Below are 22,990 nucleotides of genomic sequence, written 5' to 3' on the forward strand. Positions count from 1 at the left end.
TTTCTGTCTTTCTACCTCATTCCAGGAGGATTGAGAAATGCTGGAGTTTTTCAGCCTAATGGTCTTGAGGGGAAAATCTTTAGGCAAGTCAACAATGTCTAAAGGCAACTGTGCTTGGGGCTTTCTTTAGAGCAGTGTGCTCCTTGCTTTTTGTGATTAGAAACTGTCTCAACTCAGCATGTTTGACATCCAGGGCTTGAGAACCAGAAACACTGTGGAGAAAGCACCCTGCTTATGCTGGTTTTTTTTCAACCTATTTGTTATTTTAAATCTAAATTTGCCATAGTTCTCTCTCCCTGTGCATCATGTACTGAAATCCTGAAATACCCAGTTTCTCAATTCATCCTCAAGGATGTCAGTCCTAAAGCTCTGAGGCCCCTAAATCCCATTTAAGATCTAGATCCATGAGAAAGGATTCTTGTAAGTGGTCCATGACACAGATGAGTAAGTACTGATGCTTAACCCAAATTTTCCTCACTTCCTTGAGTCTGTTGCTTTTTTTCAGACAGAATAAGCTATTTCACAGTGGTTTCATTATTTATTGGTTTTTATTCCCTTTATTTTGGGTTTATGCCTACTCAAGTGCAGTGAAGCTGTCAGGTGCCTCCAGAACTGCACACATGTCTAAAATAATAGTGTCCTGTTTGTTCCTTCAAATAGAAAATGCAATTTGAGTATTGCTGAATAGAATATTGCACATGTTCTTTAAGAATGCTAGACAGTATCAGATATGGGCTTTCTTTAATCAGATTCTGTATATGGTTTATTAAATTGCAAAAGGTCATATGCTCAAGAGGGTAAAAAGGCAGGTGGTATTTTAAAAGTAATTGTTGTCACATCTTGTAATTGCAAGGGACAAAGGGAAAGGTTGAAGAAAATGTTTGCATTACCTGTTGACCATGATAAAATACAGCTAAAAGAAACATTGCCATCAGTAGTAAAGAGGCCTCCTTTGTACCCAGGAAGTCTGTGCTGGAGAAAAACAAACAAACAACAAAGTAAAATACAGTTATTTATTTGCCAGTGTTGTAATTGTTCAGAAGTTTCATTTCATAAGTGGCAATTTTTGTTGTTCATTAAAAAGAAATCCACTGTATTTGAAAATTTAATTTAGCAGTAATTAGTTCAAGAGAACAGGAGTGTAATTGGAGAGCTCCCTGTTTGGAGACACAACTTAAGTAACTAAATTGTAGCCTACAGGAGGTACACAGGAGGTGATGAGCTTTCACTTTCAAATGTGATATGCAAGCTGTGTGTCAGTCAGTCCCCTCCTGGGAGCCTGGTGCCAGCCCCTGTGGGGAGCAGGAGGTGACATCAGGGGGGGGAAAGGTTGAGATGGAGCTGACAAAGGGAAACTTCCAGGCTGTGAAAGTAAAAGCCCAGTGAATAAAGCTAGAGATGAAGGATGATCTCCAAGGCAGGAGCTGAAATTAAACATATTGTGAGAAGGGTTTGGAGATGACAGGGATATAGCATGCATTAAAAGAGGACCAAAAGTATGGCAAACAGTAGCTAGGACTGGTTTTACTGAGCTACAAAGAGGAGACCAGAGAAGCCTGTGACAAGGCAGGTAAAGGAAACCTTGCAGACCACAGGGAAGCAGAGAAGATGGGTAAAGCAGGTGCTGGCTATATGAAATCTGCTGTATGAAATCACTGAGGTGCTGTGTATGGAACAAAAACAAAGTTTAAAATAAAATTAAAGGGGTTAAAAGCAGTTAACAGGGGGTTTCAAATACTGAGATAAATTACAGTTATGTGGAAAGATGAACAAAAGCTGAAGAAAGTATCTCTGTATGCCAGGTTTTTTTTTTAAGCATGTTTCCCAGGTAACAGACAAAAGAGGTTGGGGAAATGGTAGAGCCAAACTTATAGTAAAGCAAATGGGAGAAAAAATAAATTTGGAGTTAAATTGAACAGAGATACTTTTCAATTATATTGTTAAAGGGAGATGAGAAAAGGAAGTTGATATGTGGTGATAAAACCCTGAACTTTTGAAAAAAATAATAAATGAGTAAATGAGGACCAGAAATTGAAAGAGATTTTGGGACAATCTTTAGTCTGCCTTGAGATCTAAGAACAAAGCAAAGTCCAGATACTGGATCTGTTTTCCATAGTAATTTCTAAGAAGTATGGGATGCTATTTGTCAGAGGACTCCTATGACAGAGAAATTAGAGAAAGAAAGAGCAGAACTTGAGACTAAACCAAAAGGAAACTTTCTAGTTAGAGATATAACTGAGCTGTCTTTGTGGTCCTAATGAATTTACTGTGCTGGAAATGTGCTGCTGTGGGATGAGTCATCAACACAGAGCAAGAGCAAGCAGGAAGTAACCTTGTCATCTGCAAATATGCTGGAATTCAAATGTTTCCTATTTTGAAGTTGCCCAAAATACAACCTCCACTCCAAATGAACACATTCCAAAATGACCCCTTGTCTAAAGGCAAGAGTCTTAAAAGTCTTAGTCATAAACCCACCTGCTATTGCATATTGTGGTGTTGCAGCTATACCCACCACAGCTGCATGATTTTTTTAAGGAGCTGCAAAGCCTTTTATTCAAATGATTTATATAGTTAAAAAGCCAAATAATTTTCAGAGCACACACTCTTGAACTTCATTCTCACTAATATCAGAGCTGAAGTTCCTATCCTTGTTGTGAGAGTGGAGCATCTCAACTGATTTCCCCATGTCTTGGGCTATTGGCTACTCAGGGAATACTCTTGCCTCTTTCTCAATCTTCTGTGATAAAAGTCTCCAGAGAGTTTTATTGACAGGGAATAGAGGCTACTCTGAATTCTTCAAGTTTTTCTCACAGGAATCTCACAAAAGAGATTCATTGCCATGCCTGGTTAGTGACAATTATCATGATTTCTACTTCTAGTTACTTAGCCAAGTATTCCTTACTGCCATTTGTCAGATTTTCTGGGGTCTGTTCTGGCTATATGATATGTCTGTACAATGATAACTAGCATTAGAAAAAGGAATTTCAGCCCAAATCTCTGGTACTTTGGTACTGTAGGAAGCAAGTAAGGAAAGCTGTGCATGCAGAGCCTTGCTATGTGTAAGGATGTGGCTGTTGGGAGAATTAATTGTACTGCAAATCCCTGCTTTTCCCTTACTCTGAGAATCTTCACCTGCACTAACAAGCACAAACAACTGCAATACTACCCTGGTCAAGTATCAAAGGCTCAAGAAATGTTTTTCTGAATGATTTAAATTACTGCTGCTCTAGATTCAGTTGTTGCAACACTAATTGCATCTCTGACTCTGCAAATCATTGTGGTTCTTCTTCAGTTTCCTTTCCTGGGAAAGAAACCTGGGAGGACGAGAAGGAGGAGGAGAATGTCCTTCAAGAACTCTCCTACAAAACAGGATCATGCCGATGTTCCTTATATCTTTCACAAGTGCACACTATTTGTTTGGATTTTAGTATAAAAAATCAATGATTCAATCCTGTTGCCTGAAACAGGGGGATTTTTCACTTGGTATCCCTGGGGCTTTCAAGAATAGAAATGACCAAGGTACGTGCATTGCAATGCATATTTTTAGTCCTCATTGATAGACTAGAGGAGACATAAAAGACAGGTCCTGATCAATATTTAAATGTCCTGATGAAATGAACATTTTAGTAAAAAGTGTTGAGAAAAAAACAGGTTATGAATCATTTTGAATTAGTCATTGCCTGTTGCAACCATCACTCCACATTTAACTTTGGTGCTATCCAATACACTCATACTCTGGCAAGACTTGAACCATCACCTTAAGAAAAAGCAGTTCCTGAAGGGGGCTGTGAACACTTACTCTCCATTGTGGTGAAAGTTGTCATATTGCAGAAAAAGGGAAGCATAAATGGTCTCAGTCAGCAGAGAGTAGATGGCAATCATGATGAGAAGCACTGCCAGCTTCAGGACAGAGTTGAGACGAAGAAAGACTGCACAAGTCACCATTGCCAGCACACCAGTGAAGACAAAATACTGCATAGAAAACAGCACTGGTTAATTCTGGTGATCAGAGATAAGCATCTATGTAAACAATTGAGTAACCAGAAGTATGGGAAGATTATTTTGGATTTCAGTGCTCAGCTAAGTCCTTTTAGGGCCCAGGGCACTTTGAAAATAAGTGTTTTGCTAAAATAGAAGTGAAATTACAAATTCTATATTTTTCATGGTACCTCCATGTCAGCAGAGATCGTTTTCTGTGCCTTTAGAGCATTTTCATTGCATTGTAAGTGAAACAGCATCCTCTATAATTAAAAGAGGAAAGGGAGAGATGCTGCATGCTGTAGCTTGCTACTGAAAAGTCTACTGGGAGAAAACAATTTATATTCCTTTGGAGTCTAAATGTCCACAAGACCCACAAAATACTCAGGATGGGAGAATCATATTTCTACTTTAATTCTTCCCATGCTGCTGGAGAGAGGATAAAGGCACAGATTTGGACTTTTTTTTTTTCTTTTTTTTTTTTTTATTTTTAATATTGTAGGTCTAGCTTGGTTACATTACTATCTTAAAATGTGATGCCTGGAAGTTTTACTCATATCTTATTTTCTAATCTTTTCATTGTCTCATTTTTCTCAATGATTAGTCATCTGCCAAATGCAATCCATGCAGCTGATACTGGATAGAGAGAGACAATCATGGCGATGAGCTGTTCAGACTTAAAATAGCAACATCAACACCCACAGTCCAAAAGTAGTTTAAACTAACTCAAATCACACAGCTTTAGGAGCGATTGTATTCATTTTTCTGGGTACAGCTTTTCTCTAGTACAGTTTCTCTGTAGGAAAGTCTGTATCCCTGCTGCTTAGAGCTTACTGCTGGCAGTATCATGACACTGCCATATGACTTTCTAAGCAACATACTTCTCTTATCTACACATGACCAACACATTGATTTTGTTGCCTGCTTGCTCATCTTAGAGAGGGTTTCTTTTTTTTTTTCTCCAAGACCAATCTTAAAATAACCATAGCAGTCCTACTACTCTCTTTGTCATGTAAGAAGTTTTGCTCTCCATTACATTCATGTGAATTAGGTAGTGTGCTTTATTGCACTAGGTTCATTAAATCATTGCTGGGTGTGTTCCCAGCATAAAGGTTCTGTATAATGTTCAAAGGTTAAATTTTATTTGTAATGCCCCATTAGATCTTAAGGTTAATTCTTCTGTAACCAGCCTCTGCTTTTCTCTATCAACAAATGGAAATGTTCTCTCTCACAGTCTTGAGCCCCTGACCCCACCACAAGGTAGTGGTTGCCATATGACCTTTTTGGATTCACCTCAGATTCAAAAGTACCCTCAGAAATACCTCAGGACAGGAACAGATGTCTGTAAAAGAGGCAGAGGAGTTGAAGGTCTGGTTCTTCAGGGCTATTGGTTTGTCAAAATCACACCAGAGCTGTGAAGAAATAAAACAAAATCAGGGCTATTGTACACTGGTGACTAATTGCTTGTGTGGCTGTCTGGATTCAGGGCTGGGACTGGGTGACCTGCTGCCCTCCATGCCAGATCCCACCTAGCACCAAGAGCTGAATAAATGGACAGTAAGAAGACATGGTGTGGAGATGAAATGGAAAAGGGGGAGCCATCTGTGCTGCAGATATTCAGCATCTGAATAGCTTCCCTATGCTCTCTTTCCAGAGTGGTAAGATGAGCTCCTCTGGGACTTCTGGAGGACTCATGTGGGACTCTTCAGAATGACCTCTCAAAGTGCTTAGACTTTACTATAAACTATAGAGAAAATTATTTAATTGGGAGCATAAAATCAGATTGAATGTGTACCCTTTCTGCAAGCTGTTTTCATCTGCTATGGATTGTGTTATCCTTTTGGATATGGGACACCCAACCTTCACTTTAATGGTATCACACAGACCTGGCTGTACCAAAACATGATGTGGTCCCAGAACAGCAACTGTGATGCTTAGAATGGAAGGGAATAAAAATTCACTCATGAAACTATGGTTATGATAATGTAATATTGCTTTTTGTTGTTATGACCTGCATTGATTTTAATGGTATTTCCAACCAAGAGCATTAGATACAAAGAAACCAGCATTGTAAAGTTGGAATACATTATGATCTTAAAATAAAGGAAAAAATCATTAATTGCTTCATGCTTTGACACTTAAAGCAGATGGAGTCTCCTGTCATATATATTTATTCACTTTGGATGATTATAATAGGTCATGTCACCAACCTGGTTTGTACAAGCTATTTAGAGGTCTTTTTAACCAATAGTTAAAGAATTCATTTAATGAGGCCCAATTTCTTATCATTAAATTCCAGTTAATTTTGAACTTGGCACTCTTTTGTTTGTTCTTTCAGCCATTCAGCCATCTCTGCAGTGCAGGAATATTACCTGCTTGGCTGTGCATTCTTCCATGACACCAGACAATCAATGGTACTTTCTAAAAATTTATGAGGTATAGAACACCTCTCTGTAGGGCAGAATGTCACAAGAACAAGTACAGGTGTTTTTTTAAGGGACTTTCAGGATCAGAAACTTAATTTTATAAAAATAAGAATGTACTTAAGACTCACAAGACTCATTTGCCCCCCTGGTGAAACCAAAGCTTGATGGCTCAGAAAGCATCTGAGTCTTAGACCCCTCCAGTTGGCTGCATTTGAACTCAGTGAACACATAAAGCTGCAAGGCTGAGATGCATTACCTGTTCTTAAATGCATGCAGGTCCCTCCTGAACAAACCATTATTATGAAGGAACTTTGACATATGAAATAATGAGAGTATATTAATATTGTCATTTCCTATAGAGATCAGGACTCAGTGACTCAAGTCATTGTCCAGCTAAATATATGACAATACATATGACTGTTTCCTGCTTTATAGAAAACCACTGGTGTGAGAGTAAAATGTAATTTTATTTTGACAGTCTTTGGATTAACCAACCCAGAAAATTGCAGAGGACAAATCTTAAAAAATAATGCACAAGAAATTAGGGGAAGTAACAAATTTGGCATAGATACTGTGTCAGAGATCTTTTTTTAAAGATCAAGACCAACTATATCTATCTGTACCAAAATCTATCCTGAAAGGTATTTGTTATACATGATTTAAAAACTTCTAAATTCTAAAACACTGCTTAGTGATTTGTATTGTAATGCACCACTGTCCTTTTCTTCAGGAAGTTTTCAGCCCAATTGAACTTCCTGACATTTACTGTATTTATATTTTTTCAGTAATGATAGAAATGCACTTTTCTTTCTCTGACTTACTCTCCTATCAGTGGTACTTTTAATCTATCTGTGAGATATTTACCACATTCTTGGCTCAGACCTGTCAGGTTGTCTGACATTATAATCTCCCTAAATAATGCAAAGCTCTCTCCTGTTGCTGAATATATCAGGATAATCAGGGCTCTATTGGAATTTTTAAAATTATTATTCCAGCAATTGTTTTATTTTTCTAAATAATGTAAAAAATAGTAGAACTGTAAGATGAGCTGAGAATATATGAGAGGAAGAATTTAATATCCATAAGCATTTTTTGGATTGACAGTCTCTAAGAAAGTATTTCAGCATGTCAGAAAATTACAAATGGTCCTCAAAGAGTGGATATGTTGGACAGAAACTTGACAAAAGGTTTTAAAAATAGATGACACTCATGAGGGAGAAATAATTAGATATTTCAGAAATACATAGATCAAGCAATGGATTGAATTTCCTGAAGTTGTAATGCTTTGCCTTTTTTATGTTATCTAAATCACAGACAGCTTATAGACATAGTTAGCAAGTCCTGTAGCAAGCTTAATTATTCATAAATCATCTTTTACTGTATAATATTCCTTGGTTTCCTATAAGCTTACAATATTGATGATGGCTCCAAGAAAATTAATCAGAATGGATGCAAAGATAATGACATTCCTTGCCAAGTAGGTCTCATTAATCCAGCAGCAAGTTTTCCGGAGCATTAAGGGTAAACATTTGTAATCCTCTGCCGTAGTGATCAGCACGAGAGCGGAGTGCAGCATAATCAGGATAGAGAACTGAATGACCATTGGGATCACTCTGGGGAAAAAAAATTAAAAAAAAAAGAGAATCCAGCATTAAATCTCAGCACAATCAGTCAATAAATCAAGGGAAAAGCTGATTGTCCATGTAGATCTAGTTAAGGGAGTCAGGAGGGCTGACACCTGTGTGGCTTTGGATACAATTCATCTCACTGCATAGCAGTCTCTTAGGTTTATGCAGGTAGAAGCCAACTTGAGATTCACATTAACTCATTCTCCAGTGGCTATACTTTGATGTGGGTTATGGACACCGACAGAGGGTCATGCAAGATTAATTCCTTCAGTTTGCCACTGTACAGCAGTGTTCTGCAACAGCTTTCTTGCTTTGCAAAGCCAAGTGCCTGCAATCCGATTTGGAACTGATAGTTTCTAACTATACCTCAGATATATATAGACAGTCTATATTTACTGGTGTAGCCTACCAGCTCTGCTAGCCTGATCCAGCTCTGAACAAAACCAAATTCAGCCCTTCAGAAAGATTAGGATCAAGCCTCAAGAGGTCCAGCTTGAGGACACTAAACATTAGTACTTATTTTGGACTGCCATACTCTACTTGTAAGACCCATGTTTTTGAATAATACTATAATAGGAGCATACTATAATAGAATACTTTAAAGGGACCATCTACACACCTAAGTATGGGATATAAACCCAAAATTGCAGAATAACCTGCTTATGTGCCTGAGAAACTTAGACCTTGTGTTTGTTCACAAAAAATTTATAAGCAACAAATTTTTCCACTGTAGCTGTTCAATTGATGTGCTTGTCTCTTGCCTAAGCCTGCTTGATTTAAAAACAAAACTGAAGGTGGCATAGTGTGACCTCTGAGAAGAACAATCCAGTATCTGTGCTGAGATTTTGATGGGAGCACACTGATAAGATCAAGTACAATAAAATACATTGACAAGGTTAGAGGAATCCAAACAAAAAAACTGTAATAATTTTCTGTCCATGAACTTCTCCCAGAACTAGGACACCAGGCTTGGATCGCCCCTTCATTCAAGAAGAGGTTCAAGACCAATAGATTTTCTTTTCAGGGATTCTCTTACTGCCAAGATCAAGTGAAGTTTAAAAAGAGCTTTTGCCTTCCCTCTTTCTGATGTACAAATCAACTGATTTGAGCCAAAAGGAAAACTTATGTAAAACAGAAGATGTAAGTTTTTAAATTAATAACAATTTGAAATATGCTTTTTTTTTTCCTTCACAAGAATAACCCAGTCAAAAATGGACAGAAATAAGAGTATTTCAGCAGTCTACTCTAGTAAGACCTATTGTCCATGTGAGCACATAAGCAGTTCATTGCAGGAAATTGATGAAACTCCCAGGCCTCTTAGAAGGAGAAGATGAATCACTGCAAGGTTGGCAATGTAATATAATGGTTTCATAAAGGGCAATTATGGCAAAAAATATGACATTAATTTATCTCACTTAGATTAATTTCCCCAACTCCATATTTCAAAGAATAAAAACTATTGTAAAGATTTTTAAATTCACATGCATCTGCCCTGTCAGGGAAAAATGCATGAATGGATCAAATATTTATCCTTAGGGAGACAGATATAAACAGAGAAAATTCTGAAACTTCCATACCTATTAAATTTGAGATATGATTCCCTTCTTTAACACACAGACTAAGGTAAATTCTCTGGGAAACTCCCCAGAGAACCTTAGTAATATATGTTCTATGACAATTTAAATAGCATTTTCACCAAATTTTCAGAAACAAAAAAACTCAGCTGAAAAAATATTTATCTACTTAAGCAAATACATAATTTTATCCTTGTTCAACAGAAATCTGAAGCATTCACTGAAAAACTCTTATATGTGTTTTTAGGAAATGGGTAAGTTACCATGAGGACTGAATTATAGTTTGTTAGTGGTTTCAAGGAAACTATTTCCGTGGTTTTCCACTCTAGTATTTGACTTCTCTGATATTTACCAGAGGCATAACAAATGAATATGAAGTTATTTCAAGGATTCTCTGAATCCAAATCCTGTCTAACTTTGTGATAGTTTGTTCAATTGCTCATGCCTTGAACTGCTTTTAGAACTGGAACTTAGGAAATTTGAACTTCCAGATTATTTTCTCATCCAATATGTTTAAGCATATTGAAACCTTCTCACTCAAAACCCCTATCCTGTTATTTTAGGCTTGCTCATCTGTTGACAGGCATGCTTTTTTAAAAAAATTGAAACACACTTTTTGAAGCAGAGTATCAGAACATTAAAAAAATGAGACCAAAATTTGTCTCCTTAAGCCTTGACAGTGATCTCCAGCTCCTGACAGAACATAGGAAGTGCCAATAAATACCCATGTGTCTCCAAAGCTTTTCTCACAAAAGGGGTAGTGGTAAATACCCTTCCCCTAAATATCTTCCCAGGTTCTAGCAATCAGCCTTCCAGGGCATTCTTGAAGACAAACTCACATTTTTTTAAAAAAACCTCTGCTGATCTTTTCTTGTAGGAATTTATTTAACCTTAATTTTGACCCATTTGTATTTGCAGCCTCTTTAACATTCAGTGACAAAAAGGTCCTCAGGGAAAAACACAAGACTACTGGCAAGATGAGAAACTAGGAGGTGAGACAGCTGCAGGCAATGTGTTTGTGTGACTCCTTCCCCCTCACTCCAATGGCACCAGACACCCTCACAGGAGTTAACTGAGATGAGTCTGTGCAGATAGAAAAAAATGCCTTTTTTTTTTTTAATCTGGTATGGCAGTGATTGATATAGCAGCAGAAATCTTTTTGGAAAACAAGTTCTGTTAATAAGATCCATAAATCTTCTTGTACATACTGAGGAAAAAATAACAAACAAAAAAAAAACATCTACCAGAAATGAAGAACTTTAAATGTGTACTGGGAGAAGAGCTTTTAAAAAGCAAGCAAACTTACTGGGAGCAATATAGCACATAAGGAACAACAGAAGGTCACATACTTCTCCAGGTACTTTGTCAGCTGAGAATTACAAAACATATGAGACAACACTGCTACAGAATGTATTTGCCTGCCTGCACCTAACCCCCACTTTGGTGTTCTCAGACATCAACCTGGTAACTCACATCTTCCAGAAATGATCCAAGAAATCTTGCTGCACTGCTGTAACACAATAAATGTCCTATTTGTTGTATACAAATAATGTATTTTCAAAGTTACTCTGCTGTCAGCCATAAGTTAAGGTTCATCTGAGTGCTAGAAACTACCCAAGAAATGTTTTATTCTGGCAATACTCTTTTAACACTTTCTCTGTCAAAGACCAAATGGGACCAGGGGGTTGTTACAGTGGCAGTCCTGTCCTGGAAAACTGACCTCAGTCCTTGCACATACTCTTGTGATCTCATGATTAAACTGTAGACAAAAATGCCAAATAATATGTTTGAGTCTGTGAAATGTGGACACCAAGGTCTCATCTATGTCAGATTTTCATCACCTTGATAGGAATATATTGCTTGGTCAGCCCCAGAGGAGAGCAAAGTGAAAACAGATCTACCAGATCACCTCCATGCTTATTAATGGCCTGAGACTTCTTTTCCCAGATGGCCAAATCACACTGTCAGCAGCAAAGCAAGCAGTGTAATTCTCTTACAAAGCATTTATTAAACAAAACTGAGAGAGTCACTGATAGCCAGGGTGATTAGCAAAGAGGCACAGCTATTGTTCTGGATCATGTTTCACCAGGACATACTGGAGCAAATTTTTGTAACTCAAAATTTCCACTTAACTTGGTGGTAGTTCTACTTGAAAACATAACAATATAACATCAGCACATGCTGCTGTCTCACTTGAAAACATGTAGCTGTAGATATTGTGGTAAAAAAATAGTATTGCAAAAAAAAGTGACCAAATATTTCCAAACACTTTTGGGGAATGAGCAGATTTTATTGGTTCATTGCACATCAATCCTAAAAATGTTGTTCCACTGTGTCCCTAAGAGTGCCTTCAGATATATAGAGATATATTTCTGTATTTACCTGGAAGAAGGGAGCAAGCTTTGGATAGTGGTGATAAATACAAGAACAATAAATGCACACACCAAGTTTGATTTGAATACTTCATCCCGCATTTGAGAATACTAGAATAAAAAAAGAAAACACACAGAGAAAAGTAAATTAGCTGTTAACACATGAAGTAATTTCATTAAGCCTGATGTATATAGGAGACATGGGGAAAATTAGCACAATGCACCAATAAATCAATAAACTTGAATTTTGTTTGAAAATAAAACCCATCTAATAAATTATTAATAATCTGGTAAAATATTCTAACCAAAAGAGCAAAAATCTGTAATTTTCAATACAAAATTGTTCTTCTTTGTTCAAAATTATTTGCTTAAAAAACCCTGAGATAGATACCAGGAGCTTGTGCTGCTGTGTAGAATACTAAACATTGAATAAGTTAATAAAATACTTAATAACCAGAGAAACCATGAATTTTCTCACATGAAAACAAGCACTGGAGTCATCTGTGACTCTGCATGCATGATGGCACAGAGGTGTCTCTATGATGGCCAAGTTGAGGCTGCTCTGCTATTTTTCTATTATGCAGTTAGAACATTCTGGGACTATTTGGGATGCTGGGGTGCTGAAACTCTGTATCCTAACAAAGTCAGAGGCCATGTGGAAACTTGGCAATATGGGTGTTCTCCAAATGTAAAAGACTATTTGAGGTCCATTATTATAAAGATTTATTGAAAAAATATTTTTCTCAAGCATATCAAACAACTGAGAATGCTATTAGGTCCCTTTTTTAATGGAAATTACCAAGAAACGGAGTGACAGACACATTGATAGACCACAGTGGATCAGTTAAAGTGGAAATATTCACCAAGTCCTTGGCTGTTATTTATCATTGCTAATTCAATTAAACTGCAGCTGTTTACAGCAGATGAAGATTAGTCCATAGGAATATGTTTTGTAATTCTCTGTACCCTTTATGGATGCCACCAAAGTTTCTTTGTATTATAAGAAATCCTGCAAAGGCTTGCCTCATTCATTTTTCTTTCTCTGAACAATAACTTCATTTTGTTTAAACCTTTGCTGTTTTAAAGGGGCTGAAAAAAAGGTTGTAAGAGTCAAAGCAATATCAGATACCAGAATCTCTCTTCAGATATTTGGAAATAGAGAAAACTGCTGTTATTAATGCCTAGAAAGCATTATAACATAAAAAAAATAAATTAAGAAATGTGTCAAGAGCATATACTGAGAGAGTCCAAGTTTGAACTGGATTTCATAGCTAATTTGCTCTTGAAGGGAGATCCTAGCTTAGACTTAGACTTAAACTTTCCCTACATGGATCTTTGGTTGGAACATCATCTCAGCATAAACATCTGATCAAAACAGTCTCAAGCTTCCAGATGGAAAAAAGGTTTCACTTCCCTGCTCCCATTTGTCATGAGTAAGAGAGGAGGTTCATGTGTTGGTGTCCCTCATTTTGACTCCTCCTCTCCTGTGATTCCACCTTGTGTCTGCTGTTGGCAGTATCACTTTGGCATGATTTTTGGCCACAGGTAATTCTACTTCATTTTGCTGCTGGAGCCCCAGAGGCACTGACCCTGATTTCATGTGCAAGGAAACAGAACTGTATCAGTCTGCATAAATAATGGCCAAGGTTTTTTTTCAAATAGGGAAAAAGAAAGGTACATTCCTTAAAATATAACATGAAATCCCAACTGTTCCATAGGGAAATTAAGGCAAACTAGATGAATGAAGCACAAACATGGAATGGCCTGCTGTGTTGAGCATTATGTCAAAAGGATGGATGCTGTGTTCTAATCAGTAACAACATTGTGATGAGGAATTGTTGGCATCCCTAGGCAGCACTGACATAAATGATAAATGTAGAAGCTCTGTAGCAGTCTACCCCTTAATGACTTGGAGAAGTAATTGAAGGATTCACTAAGCCTCAAGGCCCTTCAAAAATCATGGGGAGGCATGTAGCCAACCAGAGCTGTGTAGAGTGGTAGGAAGAGTTGTGATGTGACCTTGTCTGCAGTGAAAACCTTCCCTGCACACCTCACAGAGCCACCTGGTGTGACTTGGTCATTGGCCAGTGAAGGCTCCCATGGGGCTGGGGCCATTTACCTGCACTGCTGGGAGGGAACTGGTTATCCAAGCCAGCTGGCTGAAACTAAGAAAGGCCAGGACTCTCCTGTTGAGAATGCTGCATATTCCTCACCTCTCTCCTCCAAAGCCTCTTTGAAAGGGGAGCACCAGTAATATGGCAGGCTTCACATGTTCCCCTAAAGAAAATGTTTGTGCACTGGGGAGGAAGGTGTTTGGTTTTATCCTCACTGCTGCTCTTTGACTCAGACAGGACCTTATAGATGAAAAGGGAGACCAGGTTTGTTCTTCATCAGAGAAGTTGGAAAAGTTTCTGCAATACAGGAGAGGAATGGAAGAATATGTTTCAAGAAGTCTAAGACAGGAGAGAAAATGAACTTCTGAGAAGACCAAAGAGTAGACAGAGATCCAGTTGCTGACCACAATAGAAAAGTTGCTGGACAGGCACAGAGTTTGCCTGAGCTTGCAGACCTCCTTGCAAGTGGAAGTTTCTGAGTTGAAGGAAGGAGGTGATGCTTGTGCTTGCTGAGATATAGAAAGAAGGAGGAGCAAAATTGTTTTTCTACTCATGTAATTTCTACTTATCTTACCAGTCAGAAATTGTGAAACAGAGAAATTCAGATATTTATGTCTAATATTTGAACTAAGAAAATGTGTACTTTGAAATTCAAAGCTCTTTTGATATTTCCAGTGTGCTCACCTCACAGAAAATACATAAATGTTTCATGTCTAAGACCAGACTGTTTTCTAATCCAAGCACAAATATGCAGGAAGACTTTGAATATCTTTATACAAACATTTACATTGGAAACTTTCTTTAATAAATCCCTACCAGCATGTAAAATTCCCTGTCCTGTGCCTCTGCTTTACCCTGTATGAAAGTACATGGTACGGATATTTTAAAATTGCTGATATTTAGGGAGATCATCATGATGATATCTTTTAATTATTGGAATAATCTGAAGTAGGATCAGATTTTCCTATGAGCTATTATATAACTGGAAATTTTAGCATCTTTTCATGCCACCATCAAAAGTACCTTCCTGTGATGATCTGCCTACATGCTATTTGTGAAAAAAACCTCTAGCAAAATTGAGGCCACATTGTCTCTAAATGACATATCAAGCATTAATGGGTGAAGTACAGGTTAATAATGATGAGTCAATTTCAGTAAAGAATCTATAAAATATACCAGGTGGGGTCCTGCACAAATCCTATGAAAAATGAAGTATTGCAGAATTCATATAGAAAATAATGCCTGAGAGAGGTAACTCATTCTCTAATGTAACTGCTACTGCCTGCTGTGGAATAGACACTTATCCTGTTACCACAGAAGGACAGAGAGAGAGGAGTGGCAAGATGTTCCAGTGGCTTAAACTGCAATGACATAGCAGCTATCTAAACCAGTGAAAACCAGGATCTGTGCTAGCTCCATGGTAGTTTTGTGCGTGTTGATTCCAGAATTATTCTGGGTTTTTTTTCCTAACCTTTTGAAATCTTAAAGGGAGAAATCTGTACATTTCATGGCTAGTGTAAACCTGATATCTGGAATTGTTTTATAGTGGAAAAAAATTCAAACCAACCCAGACTGTTTAAACAGAGGTCCAGTACAACATTTCAGATCCACTCATGTCACCCCATGATCCCACATCAGGGTAGTCCTTTTACTAATGCTGGAGGAAGAAATGTAGTTTATTGTTCATGTGGTTACTCACTTTTCTGTCATTTGAGGTACAGAGCATTAACACAATTCTCACTGAATGAGGTAAAGGTAACACTTGGCCAGGATCTCAGCTATTTAAACCTGAATTTGCTGTTTCCTAAATGGACTGGAAGAAGGGAGAAAGTGGTAGTAACAAGATGGGATGGAGGAAATAGCTGCTTTCTGCAGGAAAATAGTTCAAATATTACTTTTTTCCATGACTTCCGGAAACCTATGGTTAAAGACTAAGGTTACAAGGACAAACCTGTAATTACTGTACAGGCAGGCAGCAGAAAAGGGACATTTCCCATGCTGTCCCATAAGATAATTTCTCCTGTCCACAACAAGGAGGACACTATGATTCTTCTTCCCTTACTCCACATCATTTCTTTGTATCCTAGTACATTCCCCATCACTATCTGAGCACCCTGAGCCCTGAGCAGAAGCAAGGAGGAGCTGACCAGAGGCTGCCCAGCTGATGGTGGTGGATGTGCCAGAACAAATAAAGCAGTGGTGATATTTTTTTAAAACTTTACTCCTTCCTAATATGAGAAACCAGAATAATTTATGGAACAGAGAGTTGACTCAGTCAACTTTGCTGAATGGATTTTTTATTTCTATTGCTTGTGCTACTAGTGTGCTACTAGGGACTAACACCTAAGGAAATATTGAATGAAAGCATAATTCTCCAAACACTGCAGCCCAATTCTCCACTGGAAATATCTTATTGGGAAGAAGATGTACCAAATCTGCTAAAAAATTTAACTTTTAAATAGACTTTTTTCATTCAGATGCAATTAAAAACTGTATTAATATTTTAAATCTGACCAATGTAATGTGATGGATTAGGGCATGGATCTTTTTTGGTTTCTTAAATTTCATTTAAATTGAATTCTACACTACCCTTAGAGTTTTTCTTTGTGGCTGATAATTGTGAAATATAAAATAATAAGAGAGTTTATTTTCTGGATGTGGGATATGATTCTGGGCTGTGCCCTTTTACACCAGCCCATGCTCAGCCCTTGTGTGATAAAATAGCACAGTAAGGCGAGGTGAGCCACTGACAAGTTTGCCCATTCATCAAGTTGTTGTGATCAGGCTATTTCCTCTTTTAACCAAAAAATTTCAGATTCTTTCACCATATTTTTTTATCCTGTGTGTTGAAAAGATTAAAGATCATTCATGACTTCTGGGACTTGGTGTAGAAATTAATTTGATACCAGAGATCTTGAATTCCACTTGCTCTGGGTCTGTGTCAGCTTTGCACTATGACTGCACTGAAAGAAGTATCTTCATATCTTCCTTTTCAGAAGATAATTATTTGTGGAAAATTTGATTTTGGGGATTCTACCTTGTGTCGCTCTAAATATCTTCATGAGGAAATGCAATCTTGTATTTCTGTTTTAGCAAACATTTGTTGTTTCTTCTACAAGATTACTAGTGCAATAAGGCTTAGGTATACTTCAAGAAGAATTTTTCTTTTCCAGTTGTGATAAAGCTCTCACTAATCAGCCTTCCTGAGGACTAGTCTCTCATAAATCAAGTAAAAAAGTCTGTTTTCCAGTGGAAATAAGAGTGTTGATGGAGAGATAAGCCTCTGTGCTTTCATTTCCCTGCTATTTTTATTCTCTTTCAAGTGCACATAGTATTGTAGACCTGCTGTTGCTGCACTGTCATTGCAAGTGAGATTGTCAAAGAAAGTCAACGAAATTATTTGAGATCTGTGCAACTTCACCCCATGCCATCAGCTTTCGAGGAGTGCTCTCCCATTACCTTATCTTTTAAAACTTATAACTTACATCTGGATGTAGACTGAAAGAGAAGTTAATGAAATCATATTGCTGTTGAGGAGCAGCAAAGACACAAACCATATCTAGGTCTTAGAAACAGGTTTTTTAAGAAGGATGTTTAAAACAGAGAGTTGAAAAATTACTCTTGACTTGAAATAAATATATTGCAGCTGCATAGAAGACATCAGAGGGATTCTATGACTAAATGGAAGGAACAAATCTTTATAAATATAGACATGTATTTTTTTAATAGAAATGTAAGTTTATTAATATGCTCAATCACCGTTAGTGCCAAAGTAACCTGTCATCTGACAGAAAACTGCTTGTACTCGATATGAACTTCAACCCAGTCAGTGGCTGCTGTTTTCAGAAACTGAGTTTGTTCAGTGTACATATTTTCCAACAAGGAAATGCAATCATTTCGGCATTATAGCACCTGCATCATGTCACTGTGTATTATGAACTCTAGCTCAGCCCCGCCTTATGAAAGCTGAAACAAAATGAAAAAGAAAAACAAAACAAGAAAAAACAACACAGGCCAGAACCTACAGCTTTTCTACTTCAGTGAACATTTATTACAATTTGAGTTGTGAATATTGCAGCTACCAAGCCCCAGCTACCTTATGCTCCAGGCTGGAGTCTTTAAACATCAGTGAAAAAGGCTTGATATGCTCTCTTCTCAATTTATCGCCACTCCGTAAGTCGATGGTGTGCTCTATTCGCTTGTTAATTTCCTCAGGCCCAGACTGGACATGCAAAGCTTGTGCAAGATGGTTTGGAAGCAGATTTATTGAATTTCTTGTTAGGGCAGCCAGAGTCTAGGGGAAAGCACATGCAAACAGAATAAACCTGCTGGTCCCCTTGGGTTAAAAATGCAATGTTTTAGTTCATGTTGCATTGCAAACCATTACAGCATTCCATGCAATTCATTCAATGAAATCTATAGAAATGTAAAATAATAACTCTGTTCCACTAGACACATACAGTACATTAAGGTGGGAATTTTAATGCCTTCTTTTTTACAGGCTAGGAGGTTTGTTGCTGCACTGAGCATTAGGACTATATTCCACTTTCCAAATCTGATATGTAATTATTAAAGCATGCATGAGGGGAGTACACACCAAAATCACAGCAGAATATCTGACTCAATGGTGTGTTTTAATAAATAAGAATGGAAGCCATATAAAACAAAATCCACAACAAAGGAGTAATGAAGTTTTTTTTTATCTCAAAGTTACTGGATGTGTGTAGTTAAGGAACAGATCACTTAGTCAGGAGTGAAGAAGGTGACATTTCTGATTACTTCAGCATGAGTTTTCAGATAATATGTTCTTCTTCACTACTGGTATATTTCAGCCAATCTAACATTACAGTTAGGCTATATGATTTAATTTAACTGTAATTCATATTAGTATTTAAAATATCATCTCAGATGCATTATTCCTTTGGTATTTCAATGACTAATCAAAGGAAAAAATGAAAATACTTTTGCTTCACAAAGGAATTCTAGCAGATATAGTATGAAGGGTGTTTCAACTTCAGCAAAGAGTTAGAGTTTGCTTTCATAAAAAGAATAACTCATTCCCATTTCATGGTGCCATTACATGACACAAACCACAGTGAAGCAGCTCTTTCCCACTTGAATGGGAAAAGAAACTCTACTACTGTAATATTCCCAAGGGTTAAGAAATGTTAATGAATGAAAAGGATGTGAAACTTCATACATCATAGCATAAGACATTTCAGCATTATTATGGGTGGGAAATAAAATTCTGCCTGAGAAAATTTATTCCACAGGTCCTTCCTGAAAAGACCTTCAGCTCTATCTCCTATTGGGCATTGTTGAAACAGGAGCTTAGGATGTTTTGTCACCAGATGTCCCTGGAAAGCTAGGCGTGATACAAATTTTGTGATACAAATTCTTTTGCATCACAGGATTACATTGGGCAAATGCTGTAGGGAGGTTTCCCTTGTTGATATTCAAACTATAGTAAACAAACATATTCTAATGAATCTTGGGCAGCACATTAAAACACAGAAGGGTCTCAGGTACCAACTGCCAAAGCCCAGGTGACAACTTTCCTTACAATCCTAAAATCAAATCCATGGACTGTGTAGTCACAGATAGTATTTCATATTCCATCTTGTTAACAGTAATTCAAGATCTCAAAATACAGGCAGATAATCTTCTCTCTGTTTCAAAGTGAAAAGCAGTTTTCCTGTTTGTTTAGTAGAAAAAGGGCTTCAATAGAGAAGGTTTGGGATGACACTCAATTCGAATCCTCCCTTCTTCTGTCTAGCAAATCACTATTATCAACATTAGGAGAAAAAAACAGTATCAAAGAAACTTTTCTTATGCTTAGGTTTTATATATGTCTGAACTCATATCTTGACCTGAGAGGAAACAATCAAGGCAAGTGGATAAATGCTATATTATTACACACTGTGACACTACTTTAGTTTAAGTACTCCTATCTCTTTTAAACTGAGCTAGGAAGAAAAGCTTTTATCAATTTGTGGTGTCTGAAAGGGCATGAGTGTGTCTGAAGTCCCTGCTAAAGGATAAGATTACATCAGATGGTGGTGTGTAAATTGATTCCTCAGAATTACATTTTATTTCTGTTTCTCCACCCTTGGAAACAAGGGTGGAGAACATCCCTAATGCTTTTGATGAGCATTTTGTTTTATTTATACAAGGACAATAATCTCAGTTCATTCTGTTAAGCAACTGTATTTTGGTTAAATTCTACTTTAAGCTGTGATTGATATGAAGGCTTGTCTCCTTGCTGAATGTATGAAGTGTTTTACATCTCATGGTAGGTGAACATGACATAACATCACCACTATGGCCATGGTGTCTGTAGTATTTTGCAAAAATAGACTCTGAATTTGCATTTATATTCACAATATAACAAGGAAATTCATATTTTTATTTCATCATTTTCTCTCCCTTATATACGTGCACATACTTTAAAAAACTGCTTCCCTGTGTTTAGATATAAAAGCAATGAAAAAACATCATGCAAATTATTGTCTCAAGAATAAGTTCTAACCACATTTTGTATCTTATCCCCCTCTTTGCTCTGCATCTTTTAAGACTTTATGAAACACAAAGAAATATTGATTCTTCCTATTATCTCTCCTTCACTTTTGTGAGCAGCTCTGTGGAAGACACAGTTGTGAATTCTACAGTGGGCTTTTGGAGTTTTCTGATGCTGACAATAACCATTGATCATACAGAAACAAACACAAAATTCTTTAAAAAAAAACCCAAAACAAGAAACCCTAGCCAAACTTGCATCTGAAACTAAAAGAAGATTAATTAAAACAATCAAATAATAAACTTCCTACTTTAGACAAATTTTATAGACACTTTAAAAGATTAGATTTTACTTTCTTTCTGGGAAGTTTTCCTGCAAAAATACCAAGCACACAGCTCTCAACAAGAATGGAAATTTTTAATCTGTGTCATTTAGAAAATCTTAGGAAGGTTTCGAGTTACTTTTTTCATACTGTGAGCATCATGTTTTGGAAGGAAATAGGAAAATAAAAGGTCACATGCTTAAAAAAACAGGTTGCAGATAGGATTTAGCTCAAGAGGAAGACACCTAAATAAGGGTGTGGACAAGTTTGGTGTCTACATGCTCAGTGTCTAAACTTCTACTTCTTTCAATACACACTGCAGATACTTTCAGTTGCCCAATCACATGTAGCTGTGGTCAGCAGAGATGTTCTGGGGACTGGACAATAGTCAGGAGCCAGAAGGTGTGGAACAAGACACAGGGACACCGTGGTACCAGTGGTCAGTGGTGAGCACAGCTGGGCAGGGCTGGGGCATCTCAGCACAGAAATAACAACAATAATAACAATGGGGCAGCTGTAACACACAGGTACCTTGGCTTTGAACTGATTTCCATCCTTTTCTTTAGACTTGTCTGTCATCTTGGCAGTCTTTTAGTATAATTTCTATGCTCACTGTTAAGCTTTACTACAACCACTACTAAGGTACACCGAAAGAAGACAGACATTTTAAAATGCTGATTTTCCTAATTCATATCCTGACAGGACCATCAGGTGCCTCCACCAGAACATCCAGTGACCGTGTTATGCTTTCAGTTACTCCTTTTCTAAGGTACATGGAAGAAATCCCACTTAAACTGCCATTAATTCATTCTAGAGGAGGAAGCCTTTTCTCTCTTGAAATAAAATAACTTCTGTTCAATTTTCTTTGCTTTAAGAAAGAACTCCAAACACTTGTTTCAATAACAGAAACCCTGATTTACATTGGGAATGGCTGAATTTCAGACAAGAACTTGAACCCTTGGCTTAACTCACTATCAGAGCAAGGGTACATAGTGATGCTTGGGCTGTAGATGGGTGTAGTTTTTGCTAATATCTGTGACTGCCTACATAAAAAGTGGTTATTTGTTTCTTACTCACATAAACACATCTACAATTCACTGATTCAGGCTGTTCATAGAACACAAATTCAAGGTAATGAGTGTGTGTTGGGATAAATTTGAGTTTGGCTTAAGAACACCCCAGAGATTTCTTTTCACATGCTTCCTAACATAACTGGAGTTAAAAGTAAGACACATGTGATCAATTGCTCAAATTTTGTTGTAATTTATATTGGGTAAAGAAATAATTTAAATTCAATTGGCAAATATTCAAACATACAGAGTGATTCACTGCTGGGTTGCTGCTTCTACAATTCTCAAAGCCTGCTGCTGACAGTGACCTTTAAGCTGCTTAATTAGTGTTTTTAAATGCTTATTCTGTCCAAGACTGACACACCTCTGGAAAATGCTACTACATCCTAGTATAATTTAAATCTATCATCTGAATTTTTTTAGCTAAAATACATTATTTATGAGCAATACTGCCTATTGTCTCAACTGTAAATTAAAAATTACATAATAATTGAATCATACATAGAACAGCAGATTTTTAAAATCTTGTCTCCACCAAAAGGCTTATTGTTAAACTGTGTTATATAAAATTACAGCTTTTCCCAACACCACTTCAAATTCTTTAAAAAAACCTGTGAGAAACTGTTCTAAATGTAGATTGTTTATTGCCATAAGAAAAAAAAGTTTTAAAGAAGCTGTTAAGCTATGACTATTTCAATTACTTTCAAGTCCTTTGTAATAGTACTAGGAGTTGATCAATAATTGGATAAACCCACTAATCCTTCAATTTTTTCTTTGTCTTTCTTAGCATCAAGGTCAGGTTTAGCTGAGAAAATGACCAAAAAAAATGAAAGCCTTCTCTACACAGATTTCTTTGGACTACAGAAATTGGAATATCTTAAAGGGAAAGAAATAGAGACAGATCACAAGATATTGACAGCAGCATGCGCCCATATCTCTACTCCTAATGAAATGACAGTATAGAGACAAGTCAACAAAATACAGAGAAT

The 22,990-nt window shown here is 37.0% G+C and overlaps 1 protein-coding gene across 1 annotated transcript in view; it reads right to left on the minus strand.

The window, feature by feature from the left end:
- Nucleotides 1-22,990, minus strand: part of ADCY8 (adenylate cyclase 8) — a 116,287-nt gene that overhangs the window by 17,558 nt on the left and 75,739 nt on the right. The window contains exons 8-13 of the mRNA XM_036405703.2: nt 18,189-18,386; nt 11,989-12,089; nt 7,816-8,017; nt 5,301-5,390; nt 3,800-3,972; nt 891-972 (exon numbers count right to left, since the gene is read on the minus strand). Of these exons, the coding sequence (XP_036261596.1) occupies nt 891-972; nt 3,800-3,972; nt 5,301-5,390; nt 7,816-8,017; nt 11,989-12,089; nt 18,189-18,386 (846 nt within the window). The remainder of the gene's footprint in view (nt 1-890; nt 973-3,799; nt 3,973-5,300; nt 5,391-7,815; nt 8,018-11,988; nt 12,090-18,188; nt 18,387-22,990) is intronic.

This window comes from Molothrus ater, chromosome 1, assembly GCF_012460135.2.
Source record: "Molothrus ater isolate BHLD 08-10-18 breed brown headed cowbird chromosome 1, BPBGC_Mater_1.1, whole genome shotgun sequence".
NCBI classification, from domain to species: Eukaryota; Metazoa; Chordata; class Aves; order Passeriformes; family Icteridae; genus Molothrus; species Molothrus ater.